The 26,159-nt window shown below is 39.0% G+C and overlaps 1 protein-coding gene across 1 annotated transcript in view; it reads right to left on the bottom strand.

The window, feature by feature from the left end:
• The window catches only part of SLC2A9 (solute carrier family 2 member 9), a 105,699-nt gene that overhangs the window by 34,497 nt on the left and 45,043 nt on the right, over positions 1-26,159 (bottom strand). The window contains exons 7-10 of the mRNA XM_086746662.1: positions 25,248-25,435; positions 18,189-18,299; positions 5,723-5,824; positions 3,540-3,615 (exon numbers count right to left, since the gene is read on the bottom strand). Coding sequence (XP_086602788.1) covers positions 3,540-3,615; positions 5,723-5,824; positions 18,189-18,299; positions 25,248-25,435 — 477 coding nt within the window. The remainder of the gene's footprint in view (positions 1-3,539; positions 3,616-5,722; positions 5,825-18,188; positions 18,300-25,247; positions 25,436-26,159) is intronic.

Raw genomic sequence — 26,159 nt, 5'->3', positions numbered from 1 at the left:
CACTTTTCTGAGAAAAAACTTAGTTCCTTAGTGTATATATGATACATATATACCTGTATGTGCCATATCTCTCACATATAGGGTGTCTTAGTATAACTATCCCAGTACAGTTTTAAACAAAACAAAGCCAATTTTAAATGAGTTGGTAATTGCTAGTGAGTAGCACTCGCCCTACCTAGGAAGATCCAGAAATACTGGATCTACAGAGTTCTGAAATAAAAAAGCAGAAGTACAAACTATTCAATTTTGATCTTTGTGAAATAATTAAGGACTCAAAAACCTTGGTAGCTTGCTCCACTGTCTTTAAGCAAAAAGCTTTGCCTTATAGTCACTCTGTGTCTTTCTTGTTTCAACACACACCTTCTGTTTCTGAAGTATTCTGACAACACAGCACCCACGGGAGCCTGGCTCTGTCATCGCAGCACCCTCCTCGTAGGTACTGGGGCTGCTCTCAGGTGTCCCCAGGGCTGTCTCTTCTCCAGGCAGAACAAGTCCAGCTCACCCAGCCCCTTCTCACAGGGCTCCTGTCCCTGACTTGGCAACTCTCCAGTGGACTTGCCCCAGCTTATTGATGTCTTTCCTGTACCGGAGGATGGGGGTAAAATTTGACATGGCAATTGCACTCAAATATTGAAGTTGTGCCCTGTGATAGAAAAAGCAGTGGATGTTTCACTTTCTGGTAATACTTTCTTTGTTCAGAAAAAAAAATACATATGCTCTCCTCCCATTCAGCCATCTTAAAACACGGCTAATAATGGAAGTTCTCCTGAAAGAGAACTGTTCCGAGCTAAGAGGTAGCCAAGTAGTTTAGATCTCCTGTGCCTCACTAACCAGAAGTGAAAAGTTTCACTGAAGATTAATCTGGCCCCACTGAAGTTAGCTAAAATATTGCTATTGATTAACAAAGTAACCAGAATATGGTTCTTCACAACTTCTTCTGAACAGCTGAAGCGGCAATTAACAAAATTTTCATAAAAAGCAAAGCAATGTTCAGTGCTACTGAGATATTCCCACTATTGTCAGGTATTACAAATGTTTGAACGTACACAGGAAAGGTGGAGGAGGCCAACTAGGTAGCTTCTTTGGCTTTAAAAGCAATGAGAGCAGTGAAAAACACAAATGAGGATTTAATTTCAAACAATTTCTGTAGAAAGCAAATTAAGTAATATTAAAAAAAAGCTATTTATCTTGCATATATCTGCAGATATTGCTCCAAAGAGAGTGTGAAGTACAACAGGAAATCCTGAATAACATTGGTAAAAGGAAAGAAGCTAAGTGAAGAAACCAGTATCCATTCTGAAGAATGGTGAGGTGAAGAAGAAATGTAGAGAGGTAATCTTAATATGCTGAAAATACAACATGTCAGAACATATTGATCTGCAAGTTTTAAAAATCAGTGGAGCATGTCTGTAATATGGCAAAAAATTACAATTTGTTCCAACAGAGTTTCTTAGAAAAAACAAAGGTAGATGTTGCAAGCAGCTGCACTCACTTGAATTGTCTGAACTACTTAAAACACTGGAAGGGAAGTTTTCCAGAAGTTTCAAGTCAACATTTGACTTTTCTTAGCTATTCAAAATGCAAGAGCATTCTACTCCACAGAATTCTTCTTAAAAAAAAAAAAAAAATCTCAGTCTAAGAAACATATGTCCACAATACTAAGGACTTAGCTGAACCTGAGATTTGTCCTTACAGAAGGACAAAGGGACTGCAAGATTGTTTGCACGATTTGCCTTGCCTCACTGGAGGTGAGGAAGAAGAACAGTCTTCATAGGCCACCTACAGTCCAACATCAGGTGTGTTAGTGACCCTAGTCAAGCCTGTTTGACTCCTTCCTTCTTCCAGTCAGCTACCATATACAAAGGAATAAGCACAGAAAGTAGTGACAAATTGTTTTCCCAGAAGCAAGGGAAAAGGAATCTTTTAATCTCCCCATTTTCCTCTAAAGCAGCATATTTTTTCCCTCAGCTTTTCCAAAAGAGGATCCACAGAATTACAGCAATGTTTCATTTCAGTCACATGAGACATCAGCAAGTCTTTCTTTCCCAAATAAACCACAATCAATTAATTAGATCACTTCAGTGGTGAAGACGTATGAACAGCTGATTAATGTTTAATGTCAAACTCTTTATAAAGAAAAAGAGACAATAAATGGTGCAGGAAAAAACCTGAGACCTCAGGGAAGCAGAAATAATACTTTCAGGTTTACAGCAGAACATCTGCGAAAAAACTCCTGAAACGCTGATTTTTCACCTTTTTGTGAAGAACAGTTTGTGAGAGAATCTTCAAAAATTTAAGCACTGTTTTGACATCTTATTCTGTACATGAATTGAATTTGTATTAAATTCCTCTTTATCTATCTGCAATTAATTTTTGTTAACATTTCACTATTTGATAACTGCAGAATCTGATTCTGATCAAGTATCTGACAGCTAGAGCAACATTGTTTAGAGAAATACTATACTCAGGCAAGTATTTGCATATTATACATATCAGTTAAAATGTGTTTTCCAAAGATATGATGCAATTAGAATCACAGGAAAAACTAGGTTGGAAGGGACTTTTGGAGATCAGCCTCTGGTCAAAGCAGGACGAGTTGCTCATGAACTTGCCAGCTGGGCTCGGAATAGCTCCAAGGATAGACATTTCATGGCCTCTTTGAGCAACATCTTCCAGTGCTTAACCACTTTCAGTGTAAGATTTTTTCTCTTCTATCCAGTCAGAATTGCCCTTGCTGAGACTTGACTGTTGCTCTGGTCCTTTAATTCTACACTTCTGAGAAAGGTCTGGCTTTATTACTTTTTCTATGCCATAAACATGTTCTTTGTTTAGGAAAATGAAACAAAAAAATTACAATCTGTGAATACTGTGTACAAAGTTGTATCCATTTCTTAAGTAGCCAAAACTGGGATGGGGCAATAGCTCTGATAAACTCATTACAACCTCCAAAAACAACTTGAGGGCATTGGGTTCAAAATGCATGCAATCAGCAGAAAACTGTCAGACAAAAAGCAGCTCCACCATTGGGACATCTACCTTTTCCATCATCTTCCTAAAGAGACTATGTGTACACCCTCTTGCACAACACTTCTCTATCTTTGAAAAGGAAGAGAAAAAAAGGAACCACACACAACTGTCCCCTTCCTCCCCCTCCACCTGTGTCACATTTGCCCAGCACTGAACTGCTAACACAAGCATTGATAAATAAAACACTCAGCTTCTAGTCAGAGAGCTTTTTATAGATTCACAAAATCATAGCAATTCTACAATAATAGCCAACATTTTAATTTGATACGCATTACAATTGAAGCACTAGTTCTCAATTATGCTGACAGCTAAGTGGGAATGCGCGTGTACATGGGTTTTTATCAAGAATGTTGCTGTCACTTTGTGTTGCTTCACTTTTATTGTCTTAGACTCCTTATGGTCTTCAGATAAGGGTAAAGTTAAGTTTCCTACAAGTAATTTGTTAACATAGTGCCAGTGCAAAAATATCCGTGCTCTGATGTACACAGAAATGTGAAAAAGTATAGACATACCTGGTCCAATGCAGAACGATGCAATGATTGCAAGGATGCAAAATATACTGAGGTAAGGAAGCCAAGGGACAGTTTTCTGGGTAGATAAAAGACGTTCATGTTAAGTATATTGCATGTATCACCAATATTTAAAAAAATCATAGATAACAGGTAGTGTTTTCCATGATTCTACCTCTATTTCAGAATTTACTGTAGGATCACTTTAGAAAATCACAGTACTTCCGTAGAACTTTATTAGATGACTTGCATTAAAGGTCTTGGTCTCTGTGGAATCCCTGTAGAGAAACACTAGACAAGCACTTGCATCACAGGAGTCACAACTCCGAAAGTTTACAAATTCTTATGCTCAAACCAACCTGGAAAAGAGCTTTTCTTTCCATTGAATAGATTTGGTGCCTCATTCTTCCTCAGATATTTCAGCCATGTTTAAAAACAGCAACTATGATAGCCCATAGAGCTTCAAAGTTCACCAGTTAAACGCTGGGCTGAAGTCTAGACACGATAGGCTGCCTTTCAGTAGGACAGCTGTATCTGAACCTTAGCAAAGCATGTGAAAGCCACACTCCAGGGACTTTTAGCCGTAATTTGACTTTGGAGACAAGGAGAGCCATGTGTGCAAACAACAGGTACAGAGCAAAAGAAAACAAACTATAATGGCTCTTTAAGGGAATTGTAAATTGATATTTTCCATTAGCAAAGTGAGTGCCATTTTTATTATAATTTTATTGTTTTTGCAAAGTTCGTTGAGATATGTATAACTGTAGTATCACAAAATATCACCTTGACTGGTACTGTAAAAATATACTTTCTAAAATAGGTAATTACTTATCTGAGTGTTAAATAAAGACCCTCATCTTCTGATGTTTTCTCTCTTTCAGTCTGTGTTACTCCCTTAGTTATGTGAAAAATGTGACTTCCTAGGCATTAACATTAACCAAGTGACTTGTAGATCTATCAAAATTACACATTTTGGAGTTCTTGTTTGAATGCAGATCCAAGGTCTCTAAAGGCACTGAGAGAGAGAAGATGCAAATACAGAGTAGATACAAATTCCCCAGAGATCAAATCTATTTGGATCCTGGTCCTTTGTCCAAAGCAATACTCAATCTCTAATTAACAGATTAAAAGATTGAGACACTTCTGAAAGGATGTAAAGCTGAAAGGCACCCACAGATTTACAATAGCTGAAGGTCCCTATGCATCAGACTAGGTTTTATAAGATTTGGAAGAGAATTTTTCACTCAGCATATAAAACTTGCAATAACATCTCTCTTCTGGAGAGTTGTCTTACAGTTGTCATGACGGGTACGTGAAGTAAAGCTTTTTTGTGCTGTACATACAGGTAAGTCAAATAAAACTTCACAGTGGTCTTGCATACACCTGCTAGTCAAACTGACTTATTGACTCCCTTCAACCAAGAAACACGATTTGAAAGTCAGACTAATGGCGAGACACAGGAATCAATGATGGCAGAAAAACAGCAAAACCATGCAATTGTAGACTGTCAGCTTTCCTTCTCGAAAGCCCTCAGGAACAGAAAGATACTGTATCATTATGAAAATGGAAGCTAAACAAGGAAAAATGACTTAGGGTCAGCATTTAGAACTGTTTAATAATCCTCCTCTGATCATTTTAAATAACTGAGAAACTGACTGCTAATAACATCTGAGAACTTAAGTACAGATGTTCTACAAAGGCTGAGTCTATATTTTCAATAAAAATATCAGAAAGAAACCTGAAAGAAACATCAAACATTGAAAGTTTTCACTACTGGAAAAAACATCCAAACCTAAGAATAAGGATGACATATACAGTATGAAAGAAATCTCAAAAAGACTGCATTACAAACAAAGATAAAAAAATTGAATATGGGTAAACTATTTACCCAAATATGAGTAAAATTATCTTCATAATAGTTCATGATATGCATGAATCTTTGAGTTCAGGAGACTGAATGTAACAGAGCCTCTATGGCTTTTTAATGCAAAAGCCTCTACGGCTACACCATAGTACACAGAAACTAACAGATATAAAAATGAGCAAAAGACAGACCTTTGAATCTTTGTATCAAACTGATTAAAAGGCTTGGCTTATCTAGGAACACCGAGGCAAATGGGTATCGAACTCCTGGTGTTTAAAATAGGCAAAAGAGAGAGTAAAATATGAAGTGACTGTAGTGTTACCTGTAAAGTCAGAGAGACGGTTAGTACTGCGAAGAAGACAATCATCAGCCCAAAACCTCCGATGAGAAGAGGCCTGCGTCCAAGCCGTTCAATAACTAAGCCCTGGAAAACAAAAAATGGTATTTGTCTTTCTTGATAAAGCACTGAAGAATTCAGACGGTGTAATATGTTCTCCAAGTAAATATGAACATCAAAAATAAAACCATGAAAGTTGATTTTATACTATTTATCAGCTATGATGTGTTCCTAATTGTGTTCACAATTACGTTTACATGATTTAACCTCTTTGAAAAAACAAGTCAGCATAGCATCAGCATCCTTATTTGAAACAGCTGAAAAAACTCAGAAACCATCAAAGCAGTACTTCGTTTTATGCCTGGATTTCCTACTACAGAACAAATACGTTCATACAGATAGGAACAATGTGCAACTGGTAAATTCAAGTTTAATGCCATTAGCATGATAGATTTCAAAGTTGCTTCTACATTTAATTTCTTGTGCAACAATTTAATAATAAAATGAGTGCTGTACATCAGCTACATAAAAATAATTAACATGATGATAACTACATGAAGTTTGATTTTTTTTTCCAGGGCATAAATAGTTGTACCCTGACTGAATGGCTTACAACTTTGCACCAAATTTCTATAAAAATGTTCTTAGAATATGTGATTTCTAAATGTCAAAATGTTGAAACAAATTACAGTCCCTTGTTTTTGCATTTTGACTATTTCTTAATTTCAACATCTCTCTGAATTTAAGCTTAAAAGTTTTGAAATTTAAAATTAAAAACTTTTTAGCATAGACTAAAATTTTGTTATTAATATAAAATTTATTTTTAATTTTTTTTTTTTGTCCAAACACAGAAAAAACATTTAGTCATGATTTTGGATAGTTAATGAAATTAGAATAACCAGATAAAACTAATCCATCTGTCACAAAACTTTGCTCACACAAGGTATCGTAACACTCGTGCACTCATCATGTACATTCTGAATTTATATTTAACAACTGAACATAAATCAATTTTTCTAAAATCTGAATACTTACCTGCTACAGAAGAACACAATGAAGTATTTCTTGAACAGTTGTAACATGAAACTGTGTTTTCTTTGCTAGTCTGACTCATTAAAATAAGCTAATATATAGGTTAGGTCATGACATCTAATGTACTATTCCCATTGATAACTGCTGTAATTACTGATCACAGTTGGCTTTTTTATGAGAAGGATAAAACAATTTAATGAAGCCTGAAATGTAGCACTTCAAATAAGTTAAAGTCAGAATCACACAGCTGTTTGCCACATCATTATTTACTGGAGACTAAAATCCTCCTTTCACACCTGCCTTGAGCAAAAGATAAAGTGAGCAACTTAAATGAAATCTGGAGTAACAGCCTTAATCCTGCGAGACAATGCACACCGTTCCATAGCAAGCATCTAGAAGAAATGCGTTAAAGGAAAATACAATGTTATCCAGGGAAGAAATGCCTTGTGTAGCAAGTGCTTCTCCCACAGGATGAGGTTCATCAGCAGATTTTAGGACAGGCTTCCAAAAATGCTGACCCCACACCCTGTGCTGACCCCCCACCAGAGACGCGCACCATGACGCTGCAGAACACGGAAAGCAGCTCTGGGGTGAGCTTTAGCATTCTTTCTTTCTTTAAATGAGGAAATATACTCATTTTGACAGTTTCCACAGTTTCCATAATGGAATTTATTTCAGAGCCATGTTTAAAATAGACCCGCTCTGATGCTATTAACATTTCACATTGTGTTTATGGGGTCCAAATATTCAAAAACTGTAACTGCTGCACAGTCAAAACCTCTATAAGATGCCAAGTATTTTCCACTATGACTAATGAATTCATCTTGCAAACACATGTGGCCACACATACGCTTAACCAAGAGACATTTTTTATGGCTATAAAGGATGAAAAGTCATCTGATGGGTCCATAAGAAGATGGAGGCTTCTGTAATAGATGCATAACATGTAATTTGATATGAATTACACACTCAGCAACAGATGCTGCATTTGTAATTTGACATACCAGGGAATTTCCCTTATTTTTTTCAATTCTGGATTGGTCGTCACGATTAAATAATTTTGGAGTTACACCAGCTGGTGGGTTTTGTATTAAAACAAGGTAAGGCATGAATGTTTCTCTTAGAGGTAAAAAGGTTCATAGATTGCTCTCATACAGTGCAAAACACCGGAAAAAAAGTGCTGGATCATTTCTGGTTGTAAAGCTCAAAGAAAAGCAAGCCCTAGTAAGAGAGGACAGTTTGAACTAAGTCCTCAAAAAAGATATGTGTATGCATATCTTTTTGTGCCCACATGCATTGAGAGTAAGTAGTCTGGACATATTTGGACAAATCTAAGTGGGCTGGTGAGGATCTCCCAGTTTTAGCTGAGAGCAGCCAAGCATAGACATTTACAGCAAATCTGCAGGCTCCATATCCTTTTTCTAATACATTTAAATTCTTTTTGTTCAAAGACAATTCAGGAAGAAATAAAGCAAATCCATGTGCAGTCATGCTTTTCCTTGAGCTGACGCCAGGTTTCCCAAGCATTCATCATTGCTATTTATTTAATACAGTAGCACTGAAGAACTTCAATTCTTCAGCTTCTGGGCACTCCCTGCGTTTTCTGCCCCAAAGAATTTACAATTACAATTCTTGGTGATATTTGTTGTGATTTATAGAATGGACCAACTTTGTTCACTGGAAAAAATAAACAGCAATTTTGTCCTTATTCACAGAGATGCTATGATGTACCAGAATTGCTGGGAATAATATAATCATTTCCAAAGTTGATATAAAGTTAAGTACACTGACGACACCAATAAATCCAGGAAATAAAGACTCAGGCGGCTTCCCAATTAGACATGATTATCCTGCACAGTTATGGGGAGAGAAATGCCTACTTCCATTTTAAAGCTAAGGACACCTCTAATTTGCTCAAATGCGAATCTTGTATCACCCAACTGGTTGGTTCTTATGGCACAGATTCCAATGAGGCACATCAGCCTTAGCTGAAATGGGATACTACACTGAGTCAAGCTCATAAAAAGCCAAGCACAACAACCAAAACCATACTCCCTACCTGTGGTAAAGGGAGTGCAAAGCTGTGGTCTCGTGAAAGGCAGGATATGCTCTGGAAAGACGCGAGTCTGTGGCTTTGCTGACCAGGAGGCAATGCAGAAGCATCCCAGGGCCCATTAGCACATCAGCACATCAAAATTGTTCAACTGGGAGCCAATCCACACCAGAAAAGCCTCATCTTTCACCAAGGCCAACAAGATTTTTTGAATCTTTTAAGCGCACAGATACTTCAACAGCCAGTCCATCAACCTGTTTCGGTCTACAGTATTTCTAACTAAAATTTGATTTATTTTTGAGGATTTCTTAAGAGAATCTATGACAATACATCAGTACCTCACATTTCTCTGCTGAATTGTTTGTTCCCCTTTTCTTGATGGAAAAAAAAAAAAAACTTAGATAAACTCTGATGTTTCAGCAAATACTTGAAAAGAAAGGTCTAAAATGTCTTCTATAAAAGCAAGTTTCCCTGGTTAAAAAAATGCTAGTTTTGAGGTTATAAACAGACAACAACTTCATTTTTAGTTATGATTATACAAATCCAAAACTTGTTAACTTGCAAAATCCACTAAGATGCTTATGACTCACAAGAAGTGGAAGATGATTCACCAGTTTTCAAGTATTTATAGTTCTGAAAGCTCTACTGCTATATGCTGGTAACCGTTAACTACTGAAAACTATAACAAGGCAAAATACACTATATGGCAGAGTAAATGAAATAATAGGAAATTCAGTATATGCTCGAGTACAGTCAAAAAAAGAATGTTACAACTGTTTTCTGTGACAGCACACTAAGTTATCTGCCCAGTTGTGTAGGCTGATATTTGTTTATGTGTGATCATAAACATGCATTTGTAGAAGCCTGTACCCAGTCATGGTAATTAACACAGCTGAAATTACTGAAAATGTGTAAAAAAATATTGCAACCAAAATTCTCTCAACACAAACGTTTAGTGATAATAAGGCAACTGATATGCAAAAGTCAACAGTTCACATAACTTACTTTTGTCTGAAAGGAAACACTTGCGAATAAAGTTAAAAAAGCAAATGTCAGTCTTTTCACTTGAGTCAGCTGCAGATACCAGGGCTGACATAATGAAAGCAGAGCACATTAAAAAAGATCAGACAAGCTTCTCTGCATAAAATGAATATGTAAGCGAGTTCTACAGCCCAAATGGGAGGTCACTGAGTACTATTCCCTACTTATTTCCTGGCCCTAAATTATACTAAGAAAACCCTATTAGATTTTCTTGATGTCTCAGCTCTGAAAAGAAGTTTGATCTGTATGTTAATGTCAAGAGTAGCCACACTTTTTTCCTCATGTATTTTGTATATAGCTCTGAGTAAGACCATATATCTAGACTCAGACTTAATGTGACAAGCTAACTCTGTGTTATTTCCATTTTAATTAGCAGGATTAAAATGGATAATCACATTTATATTGCTGTCAGGTCTACTTATGACACAGTTTAGTACCTTGCATCCAGGAAAAGGAGAGGAATAGAAGACTGAGGGTTATAAATTGGGTTTTGATTCATATTTTTATGTATATCCATTTGTCTACTGTATGAATTGTACAGTCATATATCAAATAAATGAGTCATTTTATTTAAGTACCTAAACCAAGTTTGACCACATCAGCACAAGCCTTAAATAAATCTGTGCCTACCTGGGCTCTCACATCAGATTGCCTGTATCTGTGTTAATGCCACAACAGGATATGATCCTACGCATCTTCTGTAGATACCAGGCTAGGGATTACTAGCAGCAAAGGGCAGAATTGATTGCTGAGTTTCTAAGCTCAGTTTGAACTATTTTTCAGTAAAGCATCCTTAATCAATTTTACCTGGGAGTGAAATTTTCCATTCACTAGAAGAGTGTCTCCATACTCAATGCCTGCTGGACCAGCATGACCAAGATGTAGCCCATGCAGGGATTTGTTCTAGCTGGCCGCTTTCACCTCAGCAGTGTCTGGGAACAGCCTTTAGGGCAGCACAGAAAACACCATAACTTTATTCCTATTGTGTGCCTTCAGTAAATTGTAGATATTTTTGAAACAAAGCTCCTTTTGTTGATGATTTATTTGTTAAAAGCACAACGTTTTGTTCTGTGTGAGCTTCATTTTATAAAAGCTAGACTATATCTCAATCTTGATCTATGACAGATTACCATGGCTAGTGCTTTAATTTCTAATGATGGCATTTGAATGCCCTGATGCAGATCATCTTGAACAGGTTGGGAGAAAACTTCCTCACAATCTTTTTTTCTAAAAAAAATACTTGACAGCAGGAGATACATCTTTAAAACTTTCAATTTCTGAACATATCCTGCTGAAGGATTTGTACTAGACAAATACAGTCTCTAACCCACTATGCTTTGGGTCTTAGGAGTGGCGCTGTAAGGTAGACCTTCGTAAGGAAGCTTTCTGCCATAAGGCACTACATCATTACTTCAATATATGTAATCTTTGTCAATCTAAAAGCTCAAGTGTTATAAAATTATTAAGAAGAAAAGTGATTCTATTGACCACTTGTGAATTAAGGTAGTACACACTAACAGAGTCACAATCACTCTGCGATTCACCCTGCAGTGAAAATGTGCCACATGCACTCCAGTCGTTGACAAATATCATGTCCTGGGAAGCTTCTTGGTCAATATCTCTTTTCTACTGCTGGTTTTTTCTAATGACATTTTGCCCAACACAGTGATGTAAATCTGAGTATTTTTCCACTCACAAATTTGATCCACAGATTGCACACATTTACATTTGAGATCTGAAATGAGGATGAATTTGTGACTAGGGAGTAATTAGTGACTCCCTGCATCTAAAGGAATTCAGTATCTTACATTCCAAATGAATCACCAAGTATTTTTTTGGATCTCACTTATTAGACATACTTAGCAGTACTTTTGTAGGACTGAGCAAAGCACACGTAAATCATCTAAAACATCATGCAATTGAAAATTTATATCGGCAAAACAAATTAGTGTTGTAGGCACTTTTGGAAGCCAACTGTTTGCTCACGTAGGCAACTATTTATGGCTTCTTCAAATTACAGATGATGAGCAGCATAAATATTTCTCTTGGATAAAATTAATGGTAACTTTTTCCCTCATATCAATATGCAGTAACATATTGACTAAAGACTATTTTTTCATCTCACAATTTATTAGTTAAAATAAATAGGCTTTTATAATGATGACTAATGAAAATCTCAGAAATCTTGTGAGCTGATGCCAATATCTGAGAGTGCTGGATCTGGGCAGATGGGGCACCTATCTTCTGTTATGCAGGAAGGAAGAGAGGGTCTTGCTTTCATGCCCCCTAAAACACTAGGATGAATTATTAACGGATCAAACAGCCTGAGAGCATCTAGAGGAGACCAAGGTGATAAGAAGAGTCAAAACAGATTTGCTCAGTGCAGATCGGTGTGACTTCTTTCACTGTTAGGGAGGAGGTTGAGTTGATAGAAAGAAAACGAAAAATGTGATATATTTTGACTTCAGTAAGCCTTTTGACACAGTTCCACAAGACATTTTATATTGGTGCATATGATTTTTTCCTTCCCAAAGTGCAGTACTGGGTGCCTTTTCTTGATGAATTTCATCTTACTGATTTCAGGCCACATGCCCAGTTTCTTATGATCTCCCATAGTTCTTGCAAATACTTTTGAGTTTCTCCCTTTGGAGAGTCTGAATGACATAGTTGATTATAAAAGTGTCATGGTTTTGTTAGTGAGGGGGGGCCTAAGGTGGTATCTTCTGTAGGAAACTGCTAGAAGTCACTCCCCTTTGTTCAGGGGACTTGGCCAGGCCTAGGGCGGACCCACTGCTGGCCAAGGCCGAGCCAATTGGTAGCAGAATGTTCCGTGATAACGCCTCTGCGATAACGTATTTAAGAAGGGGAAAACAGAAAAAAAAAAAGAGGGAAGAGAAGATGTGAAGAAGCTGAGCGGGGGCAGAGGTGCAGAGGGGGAGGCGCAGGCCTCATGGGCCTTGCAGGCTTCACCCTCTGGCCTCTCGCCAGTCGGCCGACTGGGCCCAACTCGTCTCGGCTCGACTGCAAGAAGTGGAGAGGAGATGAGAAGTGAATAAGATGTAAAAAGGATCCTGAGAGACATCTACCAGCCTGTTGTGAGGAACAGCTGCAGACGCCAAGGTCAGTTCAGAAATGAGGGGGAGGAGTAATGCGGCTTCTGGCCAAGATTCCCCTGCAGCCTGTGGTGACGACCATGGTGGAGCGGGTTGTCCCCCTGCAGCCCATGGAGGTCCACAGAGGAGCAGAGATCCACTTGGAGCCCATGAAGGACCCCACACCGGGGGAGGTGGATGCCTGAAGGCGGCTGTGGCCCGTGGAGGGCCCACTGGGACAGCTGTTCTAGAGGGACTGTATTCCATGGAAGAGATGACCCACGCCGGAGCAGTTCCACAAAGGACTGTGGCGTAGGGGTGGGACCCCACAACTGAGCAGGGGAGGAATGTGAGGAGTTCTTCCCCCGACCATGAAGCAGCGGCGTGAAACAACATATGATGAACTGACTGCAACCCCCATTCCTTCTTCCCCCCTGTGCCGCTCAGGAGGAGAAGGTAGTAGAGATAATGTTAAGCTTGGGAAGAGGGAGGGGTGCATGGAGGTTATCTTGTTCTCTGTCTCATTATCTTGCTGTTTGTAGTAATAAATGAATAGTTTTCCCCAAGTCGAGTCTGTTTTGCTCGTGACGGTAATTTTAAGGATTTCTCGCTGTCCTTATCTCAAACCTCGAGCTGTTTTTCCTTATATTTTCTCCCCCTATTCTCTTGGAGGGTGGGGGGAGTGAGAGAGAGACTGCGTAGTCTGGTCCTGATCGGGGCTGAACTACGACAAAAAGGCTCTTTGTTACTGCTCCCATACAATTAATGGATATTTTTACGATTAATTGACCCAGGACAAACCAGCACAGAACCCCACTTGATATTTCTTTGTATGACAGTGAAGTGTTGATAGCTACTCTCTAAGAATAGTTTTGCAGTTAGCTGAGCATCCACACTGTTATCATTTAATCCAGCCCACATCTACTGTATCTTATATTCTCTCATATCAACATGATGGACTTTTTCATACAATATGTATGAAAATGTGAAATTCACTGCTTTAGGATGCCATGGGTTCTAAAAACACAGAAAAGTTAAAAAGTAACTAGACAAATTTAAAGAAAAAGTTCTATCCAGGCTATTAAAGGCCAAGAGATTACCTTCTAATTCTGGTACTCCTTGAGCAACAGCTTGTCAGGGTGAGGGGAACAAAAGGGGAAAATGCCATGTTTGCCCCATGCTTACACTCTACTTACAACTTATTGGGGATTATGGGTAAGTGAAAGTTGATTCTGACCTAGTGCAAATAATGTCAAAAGGGACTGCATTAAAAGTCTTACTAAAAAACAGATTATAACAAAACTTCCTAAGAATCCTCGAGATTAAAGTATTTGTCACTCCATTTTTTTCTACTTGCTACAACTGGCTGTCACTGGAATGTATGTCTTCCTGTTCTAACCCCAGTGGAGCCACAGAATTTCAATGGACATATCTTGCATTACCCTTTGGATTCCATGGAGGAAGTGTGTTAGGGATGAGAACACCTACTGAAGTATCTAGAGTACTACTGTTTTAAGATGTGCCATGCCCTAAGCAGGGAATCCCTTCTTGTGTGTTAATATCTATTATCATTAAAAGAAACATAGAACAAGTCTAAGAGCCCTTTCTCATGTAATCCCAAAGCAGAATCACATCATCTCAGCTAAGAAAGCTGGCTTCCTTGACTTTTATGTGATACTGCAAAGGATTTCCTATATTATTCTATGATCTACTACCTAATTATATTTTAACTCATTCCAGACTTCATACCGTTTGTCTCTGTCACGGGCTTTAGAAGGCACATTAGTAACACCTTGATGCATCACCTTACAGGAAATTCTTAAGGCACAATCTTCTCAATACAGTCACAGCTAGTCTCTTTCTGTGAACATCATATAAAGACCAAATGTGGTACCACAGATGGCAAAATTGGACGTGGGATGCTTAATTTGAATAACATTCCCCTTTATTCTATGTTAGTTTCATGGAGGAGGGGAGGAATCTTTTCACACATTTACTTCTTTCACCATTTCCATTCAGCCTGTTGCCTTGTCAAAGAAAGGCACTGGCAAATTGTTCTTTCTGTCCACTAAGAGTAAGACAACAACTAAATTAAATTAACCTCAACTACTGAAAATTACAAAAGAGTCACAGTAGCCAATCTTACTAAAGAATAACTAAGTTTGCAGAGTCTCCTTAGTGCAGAATTTAAATAACAGACTTCTAGTGAATACCTATTTACCACGGAATTATTTAGGTCTATTCCATCCTGCTTCAAAGCATGGCATCAGTTTAGATAACTTACTGCTGCGACACGTCTATGAGTAAGAAATCTATTTAGCATTTCATTCCAGAGGATACCAAACTTCAGAAGCAAACTGAAATTAATGGCGCTCTCATTAAAAACCAGCTTGTCTAGCCAGTCCTCTAAACTGAAAAACTGAACCTGTGTTGAGTACAATGAGTGAAGTCTATAATTAACAAAAAACATACAGAAAGTTTATATTGTCTCCCCACAGAGAAGCCAGGGCAGCAGGTACGCAATGCTACAACACAGATATTAATGAAATAAACTAGGAAGTGATGGTGTAAGCAGGAGTTGCAGCCAAATTATATAAATGACAGGGAAATGATGATGTACATGTTTCATTTTTCAATCTCTTGTTTATGCGGCTTTTGCTCGAGAGGAAGAGGGATGGAGCTGTAGGCAAAGCAAGCTACTAGCAGGCATATTAAATGATCTTAGGCAATATAGAGCTATAAAAAGGATGGGATGTTATTTGCCTTTCCTCAAGGACTACACAAACATTATTACTATTATGCTGCTAGTCCCAGGAGACATGTTAAAGGGAGACTTTCAAATTTTTCCACAGTTTGAATGATATTTTATCTCCTAAATATGATTTTGCCTCTCTATGAAATATATCTATTTCAATATTTTCCTTTACCATTCATATGGAGGTCACCAGTGGAGCTCATCAATACCAACCTATTCTTACTGAGCCTCTCATGACCACCTAACATATGTATAATGATCACAGATGGAACATGATTTCATTGTGGATCTCTCCAATAGCTATTTCATTTACAAGAACAAAAATTCTACTTCTATTACTGATAGGAGTGTCTACTGAAATCCTGAAATTTATTATTAGTGAAATCTGGCTCCTGCTAGGAAGCACAACATGTAAAAAAAAAATACCAGGAAAATTAAGTTCTCCCCTTGCTTTCTCCTGCTTCTTCCCTTCTTCCCTGTGAGTAGTACAAAAGACATATGCACCTGACTTAATATTTAATGCTGGCAAATAGATTAAAAAAATAGAAGGCAAAAAGAGCAGCTGAGAGGTTGGGAGTGGGAGGAAATCCCCTATCTTTAGTTCTATGCATGAAAAAAATTAGTGGAAGTTACTTGTAGAAATGAGAAGCTGCAAAACCTTCAATCGAAAAACAAAATTCATGTTGTTGCTCCTTTTAACAGCAGCAATGAAAGATTTATGAAGATTACTGAAATAAAATTAAGGTTACAAAGCAGCATTTCTCTCGACTGAATGAGCAAATTTGAAGGGAGCAGAAATATCAATACATCAGCATTTCCAGAGGCACACAAGTAGCTTACACAGAAAAAGTATTAAAAACACTCCTCTTGGGCATAAAAAAGTTATCGCACATACCAGGAAAAAAAGCAGACACATCCACCTCATTATGTATGATCAATGTGCTCTGAATATGCCCCACTGATAGCACAGAAGGGACTGAAAAGATGGCAAACCCCATTTATAGAATGGCTTTAATATAATGGAGTTATCTTCACATAATTTTCATCTGTTCCCATAAAAAAGAGGTGTATTCTTCACTTAAATCATTGTCAGAATTACCATTATTGTTTTTATATATATCTTAAACAAAGAAACATTTCTGCAGCATCACAAAGAAGAAATTCTAAGAGGCAGGGATTTCCATACTCCACTATTGCATCTATTTAAAAGGCTGTCCCTTTCATTAAAAAAAAAAAAAAAAGTTTACCCAAAAATAGATTTGTGGAAATTCACAAAGATCTGAAGAAGATCTTTGTGACCTTCGAGAGTCCTTATGTCCTAGACTATAAGAAAATATTCTTGATAGCTGGATTTAGTTTAACATTTTATAGGTCATAAGCAGTTGCTCTGCCACTGGAAAGGGTTTTTTTTTGCCAAAACCATTCTTCTGACATTTAAAAATGCTTGTGTGGTGTGTCCAGTATTGTGCAAATACAGTTGGTATAGAACATGTGAAGATAAGAAAAAATTCTAACAAAGAATAAAAAGAATATTTGTTTGTTTGCAACTTCCCATTCCAAATTGTTTCTTATTTACTGCAGTGCAAACAGAAATGTATTTCCTTTAGCAATTAATAGAGTATTCATCTACTAAAACTTTCAGGTTTGGTTTGCTCATTTAGTGTATATTTTTTCCTACTCAACTCTTCCATTCTGAAATTGGAAGGAAAAAAATGTGCATGGATAATTTTTTCCTATTAACATCTTCCTCTACATTCAGTGCATAGCAAAGGTACATGACCTACTCAGGAGCTCACGTGTTATGAAACGATGCCTGTTTGCCCTCGGTGAATGAGAAAGCAGAATTTAACACAAAATGGGACAACCTTGTTCTAGCGTGCTGGCTTACTTTTCCAACAAGCTGGGTTACAAACATTTACTCTCATATTTTTAAATGGCTGAAGAATTTCACTCACTGTTCATAAGCCGCTATAGAAAACGAGTCATTAAAACACGCACAGTAAGACATAAGGCTGCTTCTGCGATCCAGACTGAACACACCTAGCTGTACTGTGCCCGTGCCTTCTCCAACAACGCTGCCTGCTTCCCAGCAGGCACACAAGAAGACTCTGAGGTGAATAAACCGCTAGCAGGTAAAGTCATTTTGCCAGGTGAAATAATTTATGAGTTATCACTTAATACACTTTGGGCCCTGCTGTTCCTGCCTTCTTCCTCTTCACTCATACAAAGCACCTTGAGATATACCAACTTTTAATGCTCCTTTTATGCAACTAAAACTAGAGAGCATCTTCTTAAAAAAAATCCAAGCCACAAAACTGAATTTAGGATTAAACCTAAAAATAGTATTTTCAATTGCTTTATCAGCCATTACATTTAATCCTCAACAGAGTATTGTGTTTATATTTTAAACAGAATAAAGAAATAAAATCAGTAATTTAAATATCAAGCATGTTAATGGATTTTTATAAGCATACTTACAGAAATAACAGCAGCCACAGTCTCAGCAGCACCAGTACTTAGAGTAACATAGGGGATTGTTTCATGATTGATCCCAGCTTCACTAAAGATGTTGTTTGTGTAGTACCAGATCTGTATTACAGAGAAGAAAATGAGTTATTAATCATTACAGCTTGGACTACAAGGTATCAGCATTCAGTTCAAGCATCTGATCTGCCAGCGACCACACTCATTAAAACACTGAGCAATCCGGAAGGACCGAGGGCTGGGCAGGACAACAAATGAAGGAAAGGTGCAAATTTCAGGTGGATTACTCACAACACTGCTGTACTTCTGCTTGCAGACCCAGGCAGAATTACAAGCACCTTTAACTCAATTTAGCTTAATTCACTTTAGGAGTAAATCAAAGAAACCTACTTTAAGATTGAACAAGAGGATACAAATAGGTTTCATGTGGTTGAGCCTCACTACTTAAAAAGCAGGTTTGGGTGGCTTTATGTAACGCTTCAATGGCACATAACAACAGAAGAGAGAATAGGTAAGATGCTGAGAGGCATTGCAGGAAATGCTGCTTTTGGAGAGGAGGTGTGAGACTTAACTCACTTTAACCTCACTGTAGCATGGACATCTACAGTCAAGCCATCGCCCTAATCTCTCTTTATTACCAACGGAAAGAAAAGATTCTTTTAGAGTGAGAGTAATTCGGTGAAAAGTAAACAACAACTTTTAGGATTAAATGAATCATAGGCTAGAAGGAACTGCCATTAATGGACAGAAAGACAGACAGCGCAGTTACCAGCTTAGAGGAAGACTTTTGTATTTGGTCAGTAAAACCATACCCACTGGGGACAATATCCAGACAGAGAATATATAGTGGTAATACTTTAAAATAACAACTCTGGTAAGTATTAGAATCCCAATCACACTACAAATAAAGTCTGAAAACCGTACGATATTTATATTGGACTCAAGGTGACAAGAAAGAACAAGCCAAAAATTATGGCTGCCAAAAGTGTCCAACAAGGACAGAGTGCCTTGAAGAGAGAAAAGATCATTGATTTACTAGAGGAGATGAGAAACAACTGAAACAACTGATTATCAGAAGAAAATAAAGTTCTAAACCACAGCTGATTACCTGTGACAACAAAACTGAAAGCCAGAAATAATAACTGCACTAAACATAAAAGTAGCAGTGATATTTTTTCCACATGCTGTCCATGTGACAAGCCCTAACAGGGTGAGCACTGCTAAAGAAAACGCTCGTCTGATGAATGGAAGTGTTTTGATCACATGAGGAAAACCTTGCTGGCTGCCAGCATATTATGCACATGCTACATCTGTTCATCAAGCTACTAACTCAGGAGTTTTGTAAAAAAAAGTAATTCTAAATTCCCAACTACCCCTTCAGCAAAGCTGCTTGTCTCAGATCTGAGAAGAAAATACAACTCATCTTACATGAAATGAAAGTAAAATAAAATAACAAGGACTAAAAAGTCACCTGTATCACACTACAGATAAATAGAAGCTGACTGAAGACTTTTATGCCTACTGCTAGCACATCAGCTCTCACCGGAATAGATGCAGTGTCCACAAGCGATAGCAGCAAACTTCTCTAAATGAAGCAGTGTGCCTTCAGGTAGTGTGTACTGGTGTTAAATGTCCATTTCATTGGCCTTGCTGATACAGAGCACAGACCAAAGCAAACCCAAGGATCAGCTCTCAGTTCCCTCTGAAATGTTTATGCCTACTGATAAATTTTTTGGGACCCAGTACTGTGACAATCTATTCACGTCCCATACCCCTACCCAGTATGTAAGGAAACCAAGGTAGCACAGAACTGTGATAAAAGCAATCTTTTTCTCCATATGACAAATTACGAGATTGAAAAATTAATGCAATGAAAGTTAGAAACAATGTAATTTAGGCAATTTGTTCTTGATACAGTTTTGCACAGCAGGTAGAGCTAAAAATGATGGTGATAATACAGACCTTGAAAGAGAACAAGAAGAAGGAGGCCAAAGAGTCACTTTAAGTAGTCAACTCAAAACTGATTTGCCAAAATGTAACAACTAGAACATAAAATGTTTCACAAGTGGTTTTACAGAAGGCACGACTGACCACTGATGGCAAGAGTGGTAGTAACACAGCTAGATTAAAACACTGCCAAAGACAGGGTGAAAGCAGTAAAAGTGAATGTTTTGCAGGCTGTGTATCATTAAACAGGGAAACACATTGCTCTAGGACACTACTGAGACAACCTTACTCGGTTAATAACGATTACTCTACTTTCTCTTAAGTTATTTTTCTAACGTGGTTTTTATTAGCTACATCTTTGGGATGAAAGTTTTGGAACAAAAGAGCTGTGGAAAATGGGCCAGAAGGTCCAAAAACCCAGACATAACTGCTGTCTAGTCCAAATCAACACCGGGACATCTGACTTCCTATGGTGGGACTGACTTCATGGTGGGTTGCTGTTGCTTCACAGGCTGAAGTAAAACTTCACCACTTTGGTGAAGTTTGATGAAGTTAAACAGCTGCCACAAGGAACAGCTGCATCTCTGCAGTCTGAATTCTGTGAGTTTGGAAACAAAATTTTAGCATTCTTGTCTGCAGATTACAGTTATCCGCATGAAAGTTGTTTTCTTGGCTTATCATAAGCTTTTACTCCTATAAGGTCTTAGCTTAAAGTGGCATGTGGTATACGTTATCAGTGGTGTTCCCAAACTTTTTCACACCAGGGACCCCTCTAGCATTGACTCAATTTTCCAGCCCTTCTATTTCTCATCCAGCTCCCTACATACATTTCTTCCTAAGAAATTCAACTCTTCAACACGAAAAGAAAGCAACAAAAAAAAGATGGGCAACAACACAGACATACACTGTGTAGCATACTGGATGCATACTGCATGTTCATCCCCTCCTACGCTACCTGACGCCAGGTCCTTGCTACAGCAGGTGTGAAGCGCACACTCTGGCAGGTCCTTTGCATACTGAAAACATGCATTGCTGCATGGCCCCCATCCCCTGCATGATTTCTTACTATTTGAAATACAGTCCCTGCCTTAAGGACAGACCCCACAGAAGCATAGGTATCCCACTTGGGAATGACTCTGTCAAAGCAATATGCAGTGCAGTATATTTCTTGATATAAAAAAGGATAAAGTTCACCAATGAGAACTTTGCTGTAATTTTGTGTCTTTAGAACTGAAATATAATAGTGGAAGATAAATAAATAAATAATCGATGATATGTATCATGGATAAATTTTATCAGATTAAAAAAGACTAACATAGACTCATCTGTCAACTTAGGTCAGACTGTCTGGTATTTTGTCATAATTGAATACACTAACATGATCGTGATTTCTGTTCCATTTTTGTACCGTACCATTTTTAAGCAAAACAAATTTTTACTATGAAGTAAAAGCCTTAGAAGGAAGCAAGTGTTCTCAGATACCAGCAGGAAGATTACAGAAGTCTGCCAGTTGGTAATTTCCCCTGAGAGTGACCTGAGACTCTCGCCTGAAAGAAGTCCAACTTTCCCATATGCCCTGCCCAGATGGCAGTTGTGGAAAAGACCAGACTGACTAACAGGGCACTAAAGACAAAGCGAACAACGGGAGCTATCAGTTAGAAGGAAGTGTTCACAGCCAGTTAAACCTTGCTGATGCTGGCACACACTCAGCAGGTGCTCAGATGCAGCCAGGCAAACCAAGACCTGCATACAGCTGTATCTGTCACCCCTAATCTCTGAGCTTCAGGCAACTTAAGCAAGATCAGCCAGGAAAGCCATGCAGAAGAGATAAGGAATTGAAACCTGGTCTCTTAATCAAACGATCCAACTGTTTCTCTTGACCTCTCATCATTTGCTTGTTTTTCCTGGATGAACTATCTAAAAAATTTCACAATGCAAATTTTGTGTGAATAATTTTTTTCAATGTTTAGTGGCATCATATGGGAGGAGAAACAGAGTAATAAAACCAAAAAAGGTAAGGCTTAAAACAGCCAACTTGATACACAAGTTTCCTGACAAAACCAGTTTTTCTGAGGCATATTTCACAAAGTGGCCATCTAATGGAGAGCAAGGAGGTGGCTGGTGACAGCCAACATGGCTTCACCAAGGGCAGATCGTGCCTGACCAATTTGGTGGCCTTCTATGATGGGGTGACGGCATCGGTGGACAAGGGACGAGCAACTGACATCATCTACCTGGACTTGTGCAAAGCTTTTGACAGTGTCCCGCACGACATCCTTCTCTCTAAACTAGAGAGACATGGGTTTGATGGACGGACCACTCGGTGGATAAGGAGTTGGCTGGATGGCCGCACTCAGAGAGTGGTGGTCAACGGCTCGATGTCCAGGTGGAGACCGGTCACGAGTGGCGTCCCTCAGGGGTCCGTGCTGGGCCCGGCCCTGTTCAACATCTTTGTCGGCGACATGGACAGTGGGATAGAGTGCACCCTCAGCAAGTTTGCCGATGACACCAAATTGTGTGGTGCCGCGGACACGCTGGAAGGGAGGGATGCCATCCAGAGGGACCTTGACAGGCCGGAGAGGTGGGCCTGTGCCAACCTCATGAAGTTCAACCAGGCCAAGTGCAAGGTCCTGCACCTGGGTCATGGCAATCCCAGGCACAAATACAGGCTGGGCGGGGAATGAATTGAGAGCAGCCCTGAGGAGAAGGACTTGGGAGTGCTGGTGGATGAGAAGCTTAACATGAGCAGGCAATGTGCCCTTGCGGCCCAGAAGGCCAACCGCATCCTGGGCTGCATCAAGAGAAGCGTGGCCAGCAGGTCGAGGGAGGTGATTCTCCCCCTCTACTCTGCCCTGGTGAGACCCCACCTGGAGTACTGTGTCCAGTTCTGGAGCCCCCAGCACAAGAAGGGCATGGACCAGTTGGAGAAGGTCCAGAGGAGGGCCACAAAGATGATAAAAGGGCTGGAGCACCTCTCTTATGAGGACAGGCTGAGAGAGTTGGGGCTGTTCAGCCTGCAGAAGAGGAGGCTCCGGGGAGACCTGATAGCGGTCTTCCAGTACCTCAAGGGGGCCTACAAGAAAGATGGGGATAGGCTGTTTAGTAGGGCCTGTTGCGATAGGACGAGAGGTAATGGTTTTAAAATAGAGGGGGGTAGATTTAGATTAGAAATTAGGAAAAAATTTTTTATGATGCGAGTTATAGAACACTGGAACAGGTTGCCCAGAAAGGTGGTGGAGGCCCCATCTCTGGAAGCGTTCAAGGCCAGGTTGGACGAGGCTCTGAGCAACCTGACCTAGTCAGGGATGTCCCTGCTCCTTGCAGGGGGGTTGGACTAGATGACCTTTGAAGGTCCCTTCCAACCCTAACCATTCTATGATTCTATGATTCTATGATTCTATAATGACACTTTAAAACAACTCTGCTATTCATTTTGGACTGGACATGTCTCACTATTCCCCCACACCCCCACTATGTTTGTGGGGGAGAGTGGATTTGCTCTGAGAGTGGATTTGCTCTGCCACAAAATACTGGACAATTTCTGTCATCTGTTAAATATCCTCAAAGTCACAAAATTGTTATCCCTGAAAATTTAGCTGCAGCATTCCTTTTTTTTTTAGGCAATGTGCTTCATTATTTTAAAAGTCTGTTTCTTTGTATAAGTGTCACTTTATTTCACTTATGCATTGATAAATCTTAGAAAGACTGGATGACAAGACAATTCCATTTCTTTTCTTTAAAAAGTATCCACAATGAAGAACAAAATAGCCTGTCATTAGCACTGAAATCCTACAATTAGAAGAAAACACCACCTATACAAATGTTTTTATAGTTCACTACACAGTATGAAAAAATCTCCTAGCTCCCCCCTATTTTTCGTTAAAAAAGTAGATACCAGAGTTCTACTTGCAGTAATCTTTCAAATGGTCTTGGACAAATTACTTTGTATTAGGAGTTTCAAAGCTATAGAGACACCTGAGACAAACCTGAATGTGTTGTCTTAGATATCAGAAGCATTTACATTTATTATCACTGATTAGCCTTGTGGGAAAGAACTTGCTGCATAAAGCCACAGCGAGAGCTCCTTTCAGCAGTGCTAATACTGCCTTTCACATATTTAAGCAACCAACGCCTTTGAGCAATGACGAAAACCTGTTTTGCTTTGCGGTGCTTCATGAGAGCATTTGTATTGTGCATTGTAAAGCATCTAATCCAGACATCACAAGGTGCAGCAAGAAAAGTTCTGGCTTGATATAAGAAAACGTTTTTCACAGTATAAGTGGTGAAAACACCTCCAGCACAGGTTGCCTGGGGAGGTTGTGGACTCTTCAACCTTGACTGCACAAGGCCCTCAGTAGCCTGAATCAACCCTGAAGTCAGTTCTGCTTCAGGCAGGGGTTGGAACAGATGACCTTCAAAGATCTCTTCCAATCTAAATTGTCCTGTGACCCTCTCCTAGCTGATACAATAGGCTTAGACAGATGGAAAAGGAGACTTTGATATCCATTAGCCTCAGACACATTAGTGGTCAACAGGACTTCTTGCTATCGACCATTTTGTGTCTTTTTTCCTCTTGCTCCGCTTTCCAAGAAAGGCATATTGAAGTGCAGCCTATTCTTCAAATTGTATGAAACAACAAGAAGAATCAAACATTTAGTGCAACCTCTTAGAACCACTTACAGGAACTTTTGCTGAATTGTGTAAGTACAGAATTGAATTAATCCAAACAGAAATGTCTACTGAAAAGACCAAGTTTACCTAATGGGAACAAACACGGGGCAGATTTGACCAGATCTCAACTGACCAGAAACAGAAGGAGAAGCTGCACACTCTTTCTCGGCTGATCTGTGCTACCTTTTAATATTTTCCTTCAAAGTTAACACAATAGGGCTTCCCTCCCTTTTTTTTTTTTAAGGAAAAAAAAAAAAGATTCAGCTTTCTGTGGACCTTCCCACATGCTGGTGTAACAAAATTATTACTAATAAGAAACAGCCAAAAATAGAAAGTCATAGAGGTTGCTGAATGCTATAGCAGAAACCTTGTATTAAAAAGAAGGAAAGAAAGGAGCACCCCAGGAGATGTCATGGCCTGTAGAAGGACACTTACAGCATTTAGCCCACAGAGCTGGTAGCAGCCCATGGTGACGATCACGGTAACGATCTGCCATCGCACAGCGCGGGTTTTCAGGAGCTGAAGTATCGACACTAACTTGGTGTTTCTTTGGACTCGAGACTCTGCCAAAACTTCTTCTACTTCATGAGACACATCATCTTTCCCAAGGAAGGTCTGAAATGCTGCAAAGAGAGGACATGTACCTTAGCCCAGACACTTGACACTACGTGCATTTATAACAGGCTTGTTTCATAGAAATGGAAATCTGCGACACAAACAGGGAACACACATGGGCCACAACTTAGTTATTCCTCTGCCAACAATATCATTCTGCTCTGGGTATGGTCTGGCTCATTCCTCCAATTGGCCTCAGAAACTACAACAAGAATATAAATTATGTGGCACCCTACCAGATCTCTCCGTATATTATTTCATATATAAAATAGCCTAAGAGCCAGTGCCAAGCTGAAACCCTGTGTAATCTGAAAAAAAGGGTTTAATAGCAACGCGGTTCTGAACATTATTTGACTTGGCTACTTTTGCAGCCTAACAATATAGCAGACTTCATTGCTGGAGATAGATTGGATAGAGAAGTAATAACATGTGAAAAAGTACGTAAGTCTGGTAAACCAAGAAAAGGCAGACATTTGAAAGGAATAGCTATTACTCTTCATATTACCTCTTGTTTTTACTAGCATACAGACAAAAGTTCACTTTGTCAAGATGATTAGTATTAGAAAGAATTACACAGAGCAGTTCAAGACTTTCTATTTGTCAACACTGGAGACACAGGAGTCAATTTACCTGGCAAATGTAAGCAAACAACCAACCTTATCTCCCCAGGAAAACATACCATTTAGTATTATATTACTGCACATCGATGACTTACTGAGATATCCTTCAACT

The sequence above is a fragment of the Chlamydotis macqueenii genome, chromosome 4 (genome assembly GCF_036417535.1).
Source record: "Chlamydotis macqueenii isolate bChlMac1 chromosome 4, bChlMac1.mat, whole genome shotgun sequence".
Classification (NCBI taxonomy): Eukaryota; Metazoa; Chordata; class Aves; order Otidiformes; family Otididae; genus Chlamydotis; species Chlamydotis macqueenii.
This window is presented reverse-complemented; position numbering and strand designations above follow the sequence as displayed.